At 38.1% G+C, this 12,190-nt stretch overlaps 1 protein-coding gene across 1 annotated transcript in view; it reads right to left on the bottom strand.

The window, feature by feature from the left end:
- Window positions 1-647: 647 nt before the first annotated feature.
- The window catches only part of UPRT (uracil phosphoribosyltransferase homolog), a 39,822-nt gene continuing 28,279 nt past the window's right edge, over window positions 648-12,190 (bottom strand). The window contains exons 5-7 of the mRNA XM_053699202.1: window positions 8,201-8,362; window positions 4,724-4,822; window positions 648-1,098 (exon numbers count right to left, since the gene is read on the bottom strand). Coding sequence (XP_053555177.1) covers window positions 992-1,098; window positions 4,724-4,822; window positions 8,201-8,362 — 368 coding nt within the window. The 3' untranslated portion in view covers window positions 648-991. The remainder of the gene's footprint in view (window positions 1,099-4,723; window positions 4,823-8,200; window positions 8,363-12,190) is intronic.

Here is a 12,190-nt window from a genome sequence, read left to right on the forward strand (position 1 = left end):
AATGAGTGTATAATGTTCATTTAAGCTAAAATAAAAGCTGCACAGTATTTGCTGTATTCTACATGAGGATCTCACTGCAGCCCTGAAGAGACCCCACACACTTGCTGAGAGCACATTTATGTACTTACTGTTTAGCTGTGGCTGGAAGCTTATTAGTTAGTAGAGGTGGCCACACATGCTTCTAGCAGCGCACACTGATGCAAGCAGCCTTTCCCTCTCCATTCATTGAGACTGCGCTCTGTTTGACTAAGAAAAGCCTGCCCTAAGCCCTTCCCCCTCAGTACATGGCCTGTCAGTGACAGAGAGAGAAAGGTTGCTTCACTGCTCCTTATGTGTATACAGCTGCTCCCCCTGCTGGCCAATATTAAAATTACAATAATAATAAAAAAAAAGCAGCAGCCGTTTTTAACATGATTTAGGGCAGCCTGGGGGGCAATTGCCCCTCTGCCCAGTCTGCCCCTGATCACAAACCCACATCAACTGATTATCTTGTTCTTGTGAAGCCACATAAAAGGGAATGTAAGCGGTTAAATAATAAACTAGCTTATATCCTTCAATCAGGTTAAATAGGTTAATTGCCACTATGCTGAGCCAGTTGTAATATTTTAATTGTTAAGTGTATCTAGTGACGACGCTTTGAACACAAGTCAAGCACACTACTGATTTATTGGTACATTCTGTAACAGTAATACAAATAAATAATTTTGATGCCCTTAACACCTCAGCACACCATTGCAAGATGCTTCGGAGTGGAATGTGCCATTAAACACTTAAAGGGTCTGAAAGATTTAAAATCAAGTAAAAACACCGGAGCCCGTCATTGGTGGCTCTGCCCGAGTAAAAAGCATAAAAAAAAAAGAAAAAAAAAAAAGGTGAAGCTGTACAAATTTGTTTTTGCATATTTTAAAGCTTTTTCCAAGATGTAGAGTCTGCAAAGCGCATGATGTCAACATAACTGCATGGTCATCCGGTATGGAGTGGTGTCAGTTTTTTAGTCTGTGCCAAAGTACTTCTGCCCAAAATGTGTAGGAGCAACTGGATGGACTTCTGTGGTTAAAATAGTGATGTCTGGAAATTCCTGGATAATGGAGATGGCACCTGTGAAAAAGAACACAGCAGCGTAAAGTACTGAGAGCTTATTACATATTTGTTCCCTCAGCACCAGAGGTTCCCCTTACTATTCTTCCCAGGAACTGACACAGTATGGCTCTTGAAGGGATTGTTGTTTGAACACAGATGGCTTTATCATTTAGATTAAACAATGGGAAGTAACCTTACTGTAATGCTTTCTACATATGCTGGTGGTGTGGAATTGCCAAAGAAAAAAACTTTGTAAGCAAAGTTTTAGATATTTGATAACATGAGGACACAGTCAGATTGCATTAAAGGGACAGTCCTGTGTAAAGGTAAAACGTTCTACTTTGTCACAACATTATATATTCAACAAATTCATTTGCCTCACTTTTAATGTGCTCATGATAATGCATCCTCCAATCACTTGCCACAGTCTTAACTGAACATGGTATGGGCCTAGGGGCTAAATACTTGATGGAATGGAGAGAAGTGAACCAAAAAAAAAACCCTATTCTTTTGAGCATTATATGGTTAATGTAGGTGCGTCTCCTGTAGATGCGGAACACAATTTCTGGATAAACAGCTCTCAAGCTAAAAACTTTGCCTTTCTAAAATTTGTGAGCAACTTTCACAGTATTTAAAGATTCAGGCCCAGAGTGTGAGAAGGAGTAAAAGTAATAATAATAATAATAATAAGTCTTTAAACAAAACAAAAAATATGTGATGTTTGCAAAAACAGGGGGGAGATGATTAAGATAATATATAAACAAAGTCTTGACTGAAAAGTAAAATATAAAAACTTTCAAAACCACAAACTGACTGTTTACCACATTTTAATATAAAAAACTTGTTGACAGAGCACATGCGGAAGCTACTTGTGTTTGTAATCACAGTGAAATTCAGCACGTCCTGGATAGGCCGATTCAGGGTTAGCTTACAATAATGTACACATTTTATTACCAAAAGTTGTAATTTAGCTTATAAACACAAAATGTATTCTTACTTGATAAATTATTTTCTTTCTTGGTAGCGAGAGTCCACAAAATCTATTCTTACATATGGAAATACATCACCTGACCACCAGAAAGAGACACCCCAAACAAAGCATTTAACTTTTCATCCTACTTCTCCTCCCAGTAGTTCATAAACAAGGATAGGGAAATAAAGCAAGATAATAGAGGGATAAGAGATGCAACTAGAACTGCCACCGTATTATAAATAAGGGGCAGGTTCATGGACTCTCACTACCAAGAAAGAAAATAATTTATCAGGTAAGAATACATTTTGCTTCTCTTTTTAATGGTAGCGAGAGTCCATGAAATCCATTCTGACATATGGAAATCTATACTCAAGCTGTGAAGTAAACAAAGAATTTAGGGTGGGATAAAGTAGGCAAGGCAGTCACCTAGATAGTAGGCACCACCCGTGAAGAACCTTTCTCCCAAAAGATGCCTCTCCTGAGGCAAAAACCATCAAATTGGTAAAAATTTGTAAACATATGAAGTGATGACAGAGTAGCAGCTTTGCAAATCTGTTCTACTGAAGTCTCATTCTTAAAAGCCCAGGACACAGACACAGAACAAGTGGAATGGGCAGTTATACATGCAGAAGACTGATGACCTGCCTCTAAGTAAGCCATATGGATTATATTCCTCAACCAAGAAGATAAGGAAACAGCAGTAGCCTTCTGACCCTTTGCCAGAAAACAGCACAAAAACTGGTGAATATCCTTGGTAGCATGGAAGGAAGGGGAAAAAAAAACACACCACACTTTAAAGAGCCCTAGCCACATCCAGGATAAGAAGGCTAGACCGAAGGGCCGGTCTACTGCCTGTTTTCTGTCCTTTCGTCAGATCGTCTCAGAGGAACTCCTCTTCAAACAAATCTGATCCACCCACTCTTAGCTAGGGTAGAGATAGTACCATCTACTTTAGGGACAGTATTCCACAATTCCAGATGAACCTTAGGAATGGGGAATAACCTTTTAAAAAGGAGGAGATGGGGGGGGGGGGGGGGAGAACCCCACGCTTCTCCCACTCCTTTAGGATTATAGTTTAAAGTACAAAAGAACAAGGTGGGGGGGGGGGGGGCAGAGTAATTATAGGACAGGTAATTCCAGTACGTTACTTCACTTAAATGAGGTGAAGGGTACAATTATTAATAATATTGACCTTATTAAAATGGGAATTTAAAAACCTGTTGCAGAAACTGAACAGAGAACAAGTAACAACTAGCAAACTAATTGTAAAAAGGGTTACAATAGAGTGTGAGAAGTCTAGCTCTGCACAAAAAGGAATTTACATGACTGCAAGACTGGTTGAAATAAAAGGGTATATCATTCCATTGCATTCACACTATTAAACTTTTTTAGGGAAAAAAAAAGAAGGCATCCACGAATGATCATTCATACACAACAACTTAGGTTAAATTTTAAAAACACTTCAACCAGGAGGTAATAATAATATATCTCTTAGAAGTATTATGGTGCTAGTAGATAAGCCAGTAGTTTAATATTTAAATATATACTAAGCCCTTACAATCCAAGGGCTGAATTTACAATTACTCTTAAAGTATAGAACTGCTGAGCTGAATTAGTGAATAGTAATTATACTAGAGACTTAAGTTAGACCATGGTAAGCAGGATTAAAACACTAAGGAGAGACAAAGCTACTCCTGAGGACCCCCTGGGGCCGTATACCCCTGTTTTCGCGCGAGTCTTCATGCTCGCCGGAAACAGGAGTTAAGAAGCAGCGGTCTTAAGACTGCTGCTCCTTAACTCGTTAGCCTGCTCTGAGGCGGCGGACAGCAATCCGCCTGATCGTATACAATCGGGTTGATTGACACCCCCTGCTATGGCCGATTGGCAGCGAATGTGCAGGGGGCAGCATTGCACAAGCAGTCCACCAGAACTGCTTGAGCAATGATAAATGCCAACAGCGTATTTTCACAATGCTGTCAGCATTTATCGATGACTGGCAGACATGATCGCTACAGGGGACATATGATAAATCGGCCCCTTAGTCAAATGAGTAGCAGATTTTTTTTCTGACAAATTTCAAAGTTATGTCTATTTCCTCCAATCCTGTATCATATGACAGCCATCAGCCAATCACAAATGCATATATGTATATTCTGTTTATTCCTGCACATGCTCAGTCGGAGCTGGTGATTCAGAAATTGTAAATATAAAAAGACTGCGTACATTTTGTTAATGGAAGTAAATTGAAAAGTTGTTTAAAATTGCCTACTTTATCTTAATCATAACTTAAGTGTCCTTTTAAGGAGTCCCTTCCCTTATCACCCATTTACCATTGAAAAAAATCATAAAATCCTTAATTTGGATAAAGGGGCAATAATTCAAATAAAGGGGTTTAATGTCATTACAGAAGTGATAGGAAAATAAATAACCTGCCAAAATAAAGTATCATAGATCACTGTTTCTCTGAGCCAATAAAAAAAAAAAACTACAAATAAATGGAAGAATTAGGTAAAAGTGTAAACAGATGTAATTTTTATTGTGTGTGTGTATATATATATATATATATTTAAATATTTAATTTAGTGTAAACTAATTTTTAAACTATGTTGCATCCACCATTAACTTCATAATGAATCAGACTCACATTTATAGGAATTGTATTGTTCTTACCATGTGGGGTAGAAAATAGACTGAGCAGAATGATACAGGCTGGCTGGACTCCATGTTCAATAAGAACTTTCACAGCTTCAATAACCGTGTTTCCAGTGCCTAAAAGTTCAATATGCAACACAATTAAATCACAGGCCGGCAATAGGCATTCTCTACATATTTATCTTGCGCCCAATGAGGACAAAGACATACGAGCCACATTTAAATTAAGATACATTATGTATGGAACTATACTGTAATTTCTCCAATATATACATCAATAGCAAAAATTGTTAGCAAATTATGCATGCTCAGGCAGTAAGACTTACTGTCTGCAAGAGGAAAAGTACTGTATTGTAACCATATTGGCACATGCTTTTATAGGAAGCCATAGTGAATTAATTTACATTATTGATTCCTTAAAGCAATGGTCAACTTTAGCTAATCAAATGTCATATATGTGATCTTGGCCATTAAAAAAAGGTATACAGGCAGCCCTCAGTTTACGCCGGGTTAGGTTCCAGGAGGAATGGTTGTAAATCGAAACCGTTGTAAATTGAAACCCAAAAGTAACACCTAATACATTATTTTTAAAGCTTTGAAATGAAGACTTTAAATGCTAAACAGCATTATAAACCTAATAATATAGATTGTATCATCACCAAACTAAGTTTAATGAACAAAAACATTTGCTAATTAGCACCTAATAAAATAATTACACAACAGACTGCATCATCATCAAACTAAGTTTAATGAGCAAAAACGTTTTTTTACTTGCATTTTTCTGCAAACAGTTCTCTGCGTTGTTAGATAATATTGGGTCTGCACCTAATTTATGCATTTCAATCTGCAGTTATTAATAAGCAGTTAAGCACCCTCACCTCAAGCAGCTGCACAGGAAGATAATAGGGAAGTGCCTGCTAAATTTTGCTTGATAGCTAATGCCTGCTCTGTGTACACAGATCAATTTAAGGCTGTTAAGTTGCATAACTTTGCTGCAAAACAAGCGGACAGCTCCACCTACTGGGTATTTTAATTAGTGCATTGCTTTCCAAAAGCTTTTCAATAGCAGTCACATGACTGAAAAAAAAAGGTTGTTATTCTGAAATGGCGCAAATTGAACCGCCGTAAACCGAGGGCCACCTGTATAGGTGTATCTTTTTATTTTTTTAACCTATCCGTGAAAAGGGTTAAATCCATGCCTATAGTAATGCTTCTATTACAATGTTTTCCTGGCCCACTGGGATCAACTCTCTATTTTTATGACAATTCTAATGAACATCCAATTAGTGTGTGTGTCATAAGTCCAGCCCTTGGGAAGCCTATGTAGAGTGGGTAGGACTGCTTGCTCTCTATGTCACAACTTAGCCAAAAGAGGAAATGAAGGGGGGCGGAGGAAAAGAAGATATGAAGTGGAATTATAAATCTTGTATTATAAAATATATATACTTTTTTTTTTTTTAATAATTATACAGTTTTGCTTGGACACTACTATATTTTTCACTGCAACATTCTTAAAGTCTGACATTTACCATCACTTGAATATTCTTTAAAAGTAGGAGTTGACAAATGTATTATAAATTTAAGAGCTGGCAAGAATGTTATGGAGCCAGACACATGTTTAAAGGTCAAACAATGTTGCCTGCATTTAACCATATATAAATAATTAAAAAATAAACAAATACAGGCCGGAAGTAAAAATCCCAAACCAGTCGAGTGGCATTATGAAGTAGCTGGGTGGGGGTTGTGTAATATTTTCTAACATTTTGTGCTATCCAAAGCACAAATTGCATACTTTAACATAAATGTATTCAATGATAATTTGAGTAAAAAAAAAAACCATTTTTAATATTAGCTCATTTCAGCTTAATATTGGCTAAAAGTTTAGCCGGGTGGTCAGTAAAATCAGCCGCTGATATATATAGCTCACTCATTTTGATTTATAGCACTATTCCCTCACTCACATTGACTCTCTCTAAGTCGGTGTGGTGAAGTATGGTAGTAGTTATTTCTTCTGCATCTGTGTTTCCTCTCCCTCATGTTTTTCTTAATCCATTTCCTTGAGGTACCAAATAAATGTTCTAGGGCTTATATGTAACAACATTCACAGACACATTCTCTCTCACACACACAAACGGTGGTGTTATTTCTATAAAATGATTTTGTCTTTGCTTCTCTCAGTTACCAATAAAACACTGTTTGTTCACTACTTGTCCTTATTAAAAGGGATAGTCTAGTCAAAATTAAACTTTGATTCAGATAGAGCATGCAATTTTAAAGTGAAGGTAAAGTTTTAGCCTTCATAATTCATATTTACAATCCTGTTACCCTGTTCACTACAGTCGCTATATTTTTTTTTAATAAAGATTAGTTATTTCTATCTTTTTAAACATTGATTTTTATTACCCTTGCCTTCCGATTCTCCTCCCATTCCTTATTTCCGGCTTTAGGATACAGTGACGTATAGAGCTGTCCCACCCGCTCTATACGTATCTACCAAGCTCGTGCTCATCTACAAACCGCGCATGCGCATCCTTATTCCAAATTGATAATGCGTATGCGCAAAACGTGGACGCGCGAACTACAAAAAGTTACGCATGCGCATATTGAGCCACAAAGTCATTACGTCAATTGACGTCCGCCTAAAGGCCAGAGAATCAATTGGCTGAGTAAAGAACGTGACCGTGGATTAGAAAAAACAAAACAAAAAAACGGCTGATTTGCAGATAGCGCAATCAGTCAGAAAAATATAAGATATGTAAGTTAATAATTAAATTTCGAAAAATTGATGAATGAAAGTTATATTATTTTGGGATAATAAACTAACTTATTCATTATATACCGTTTTAGTTTACCTTCACTTTAAGCAACTTTCTAATTTACTCCTATTATCAATTTTTCTTCGCTCTCTTGGCATCTTTATTGGAATGTAAGCTTTGGAGCCGGCCCATTTTTGGTTCAGAACGTGGGTAGCGCTTGCTGATTTTTGGCTACATTTAGACACCAATCAGTAAGTGCTACCCAGGTTCTGAACCAAAAATGGGCCGGCTCCTATGCATACATTCTTGCTTTTTCAAATAAAGATAGCAAGAGAGTGAAGAAAAATTGATAATATGAGTAAATTAGAAAGTTGCGTAACAATGCATGATCTATCTGAATCATGAAAGTTTAATTTTGACTAGACTATTCCTTTAAGATACCGTAGATGGGTGCTCTTAATAAAAATAGGCTATACCTAATCTTACATGAAATTGAATTGGGAAGTGTTAAACATATTTTAAAAGCATTGTGATATAAATTGGCATAAAATTTACTATAGTAATTAATACTCTGACACTTAAGTGAGCAAAGGGCACCAACATGACTTGAAATGTACTTGTGACTTTCAAAACAGACTTTGTACCACCTCTGCTTCCAACATTTATATATTGCAGAATACAGAAAAAAATATATAAAATTATTATGCTAATATTAACGAGTGCTTTAACCGATGCTTACTCAATATGGGGTACATTAGTAAAACTTTCCGCCTGTAAATATCTGGAGGGAATTTGGCATAGTAAACTTTTGCTCGTTGTGTCTCCTCATCACTTTGAATAAGGATCTTCCCGATGCGTATAGAGCGGCAGCAGTCTCGAAGCCCCTGCTCCATGGCCTCACCTGTAGAGAGACAGAAGCCACAAAATGAGGATGTCTAGGAAAGCTTGGCATAAAGTTGCCTACAGGGTAAATTGACAGAGCCGTAACAAGAGAATTATCATTGAAAAGAAGACAGATATAATGTATATGGCTTACTAACCCTGTATGGGTAGAATACAGAACACTAAGGGCCAGATGATCTAAAGCGCTCTGCTCTGGCCAGATTACCAGAGTAGTCTCATCAGTACTGCAAGGTCCCTTAAAGTATTTCAAAAAGGAAAGTTTTAGCTTAAGAGCGGTTTTAAGGCGCTATGTATAGTTCTGGGTGTGAAGGAGAAGCACCTACATTACAATATAAATAAACCCCTTTAAAAAAAAAACGGCATGATTTCTCTTCATAACGGAGACTTTTCTTTTTTTTCTTTCAATTATCGGGCCCCAAGTGTGAACCAAAAGCACCCTTTCACTTTCTTTTAGCATGTTTGACATTTCTGAAAATCTCTCTCACTAGGGATATACATGATTTTTCTAACTGCCTAAATAACTAGACAGCAGGATCAGAGCGCAACTATGCTTGAGTCATATCCAGCTGCCAGTTTTGACCCAAATGCCAAGGTTATCTTACTGTATACTTCTATTTCAGTTTATAATAATGATAGGTTTTCTTCAACAGAGTTGACTGTACTTAAAGTCAACTCCAAAATAAATTTTCACGATTCAAACAGGGCATTTAATTTTAAAAAAAACTTTCCAATTAATATTAGCACCAATTTTGCTTTCTTCTCTTGGTATTCTTACTTGAAAGCTAAACCTAGGTAGGCTCATGTGCTAATTTCTTAGACCTTGAAGGCCGCCTCTAATCTGAATGCATTTTGACAGTTTTTCACCACTAGGGCGTTAGTTCATGTGTGTCACATAGATAACATTGAGCTCACGCACGTGACGTTACCTAGGAGCCAGCACTGACTGGCTAAAATGCAAGTCTGCCAAAAGAACTCAAATAAGGGGGCAGTCTGCAGAGGCTTCGGTACTCACAGAGGTAAAACGTGTTATTATAACTGTGTTGGTTATGCAAAACTGGGGAATGGGTAATAAAGGGATTATCTATCTTTTAAAACAATCAAAATTCTGGTGGTGACTGTCCCTTTAAGTCAGACACAGCCCTGGGATTTATAAGAACAAAGACTAGTGAGTTTTATACACATTATAATGAAATGTGTTAATTTCATCAAAATGAGATTGTTAGTGCATGAGCAATGAGCATGCTGAACGACAGTAAGATCTGTGTATTTTTCTGTAGTCAGTGATCATGTCTAGTGTTTAAAGTTTTAACTGTGGTATATACAATTGATTGACAGGTACTTTTGGGTAGTGGGGTGGTCTAGAAGAGGGAAAAGATTATAAAATAAAAATCCTGCTTACCATGGTAAAATTTTAAAAGGATGTTTATTTGGGGATTTAAACAACAACAACAACAACAACAACAACAACAACTACTACTAATGTGCTTAGGAAATAATCATTTTTATAATAAATTACATACAATGAAATAAACAAAAAACGGAAAACTGAACCCACATTATCTCCTAAATCTAACAATTTTAAACTGTTACTACGTGAACACCACCTATTGTTTTATGCAAATACCGTAGATCTATATTAACAGTGTATAGTGCAATGCACAATTGGGCCATTCCATTTGAAATCAACCAGTAAAGAGGCACTTTTCAACCTCACATTCTTTGATTATTATTTTGTCAATTTGGCATACTAGGAACATATCTTTTGTATTTAAAAAAGTAATTAGGGTGCAAAATGTGCAATTTTGACCATTTTGTTAACTTTAACATTCAATATTGTGGTAACCTGTGTACCTGTATAAATGATTCAGGTGTCTTTGGAAATGTCTCAAAGAGCTCTTTCAGTTATTTGTCTATATTAGGAAAAATGTATTTGTAAGCCATTGTAATCAATATTTTGGCAGCCATTTTCGCAAAAACTGGTCTTTTCATTTTTTTTCCAAACTAATATGTACTACATTTTCTATTACTCATTAATGGTAACAAATTTGAAGACGGCATCAGGAATTATGTTAGATTCAGTAAAACAGGAAGTCCCATTTACAGTAATTTCCTTACACCAGACAAGATTAAACATGTTCTAACCCCCAAGGCAGAACATACTGCCATGTGCGATCTCATCGCAGAAAATGTACCGTTTCTGCAGTAATTTTTTGCTGCCTGCACTTTTAATTCCTGCCTGCAGGTGTCACTGTTCCATTCTCTCTCAATGTAAATATTTACTACATTCCTCTCTCTTCAATTTCCTCACCCTTCCTGAACTCCAGTGTGGTACAGGGTAACAGCACATTGCAGAAAAGATAAGTCAGGGCTTAACAAATTTATTTCTAGGAGTCAGATTTTTTTTGTTTGTTTCTGTGTGTATGTATGTATATATATATAAACCACACAGAGCAAACCCAACACTCACTCACAAGCTCTCAGCTAAGATTTAAAAGCAAACATGGAAAGGTTAGTTACCGCATCTGGCCAAATGGGACAAGCCCAGGTACCTCATTAAGGTCCTTTCCAATACCTGGGAGCCTAAAACAGCCACAAAATGCAAGCTTTCAAATACAAACAAACTGGGAACAAGGGAAGGGTGCACAGGCATATGTAATCACCCTAGACATATACAAAACACGGAAGGGAACTGCACTCTCATACCGGACCGGGTACACATCCCATAACCCTGCAACATGCTCAGCCCTGGGTGCCACTGGCACTCACAGGAAGCTGTGCTGTCCCCAGAGTCACAAGCAGTTAACCCCAGACAGGTCTGGGTGCAAGAACCATAGGGAAAATTACAAAACAAATTAATGCAACACACAGAGAAAACCCAGCACTCCCGTACAAGCTCTCAGCTAAGATTTAACCCCTTAACGACCGAGGACGTGCAGGGTACGTCCTCAAAAAAAAGGCAGTTAACGCCTGAGGACGTACCCTGCACGTCCTCGGTGTGGAAAGCAGCTGGAAGCGATCCTGCTCGCTTCCAGCTGCTTTCCGGTTATTGCAGTGATGCCTCGATATCGAGGCATCCTGCAATAACCATTTTTAGCCATCCGGTGCAGAGAGAGCCACTCTGTGGCCCTCTCTGCACCGGACATTAACGGCTAAGTTCATTGGTGGGTGGGAGCCGGTGTGGGAGGTGGGTGGCGGCCATCGATGGCCTTTGTGATGCGGAGGGGGGCGGGGACGACCGGGGGGACGCGCACGGACGCGCGCACGTGCACAGGGAGGCCGGGCGGGCACGTGCACGGGGAGGGAGCGGGTGGGAACCACTACGCTACAGAAATTTTTTAGTTAGAAGTGGGGATCAAAGGGGTAATTATATTTATTTGGTGATCGGTTTGGCTGGTGGGGTATTGGACTGTGGGGGGGAAGCTACACTACAGAAACAAATAAAAAATAATAATAAAAAAAAACATTTTTATTTGCAAACTGGGTACTGGCAGACAGCTGCCAGTACCCAAGATGGCCCCAATAAGGCAGAGGGGGAGGGTTAGGGAGCAATTTTGGGGGGGACCCTACATAGCAGCATATGTAAATATGCTAAAAAAATTATTTTTTTTAATACCTTTTATTTTAGTACTGGCAGACTTTCTGCCAGTACTTAAGATGGCGGGGACAATTGTGGGGTGGGGTGGGGAAGAGAGCTGTTTGGGAGGGATCAGGGGGTGGGATGTGTCAGGTGGGAGTCTGATCTCTACACTAAAGCTAAAATTAACCCTGCAAGCTCCCTACAAACTACCTAATTAACCCCTTCACTGCTAGCCATAATACACATGTG

Source organism: Bombina bombina, chromosome 1 (genome assembly GCF_027579735.1).
Source record: "Bombina bombina isolate aBomBom1 chromosome 1, aBomBom1.pri, whole genome shotgun sequence".
Taxonomy (NCBI): domain Eukaryota; kingdom Metazoa; phylum Chordata; class Amphibia; order Anura; family Bombinatoridae; genus Bombina; species Bombina bombina.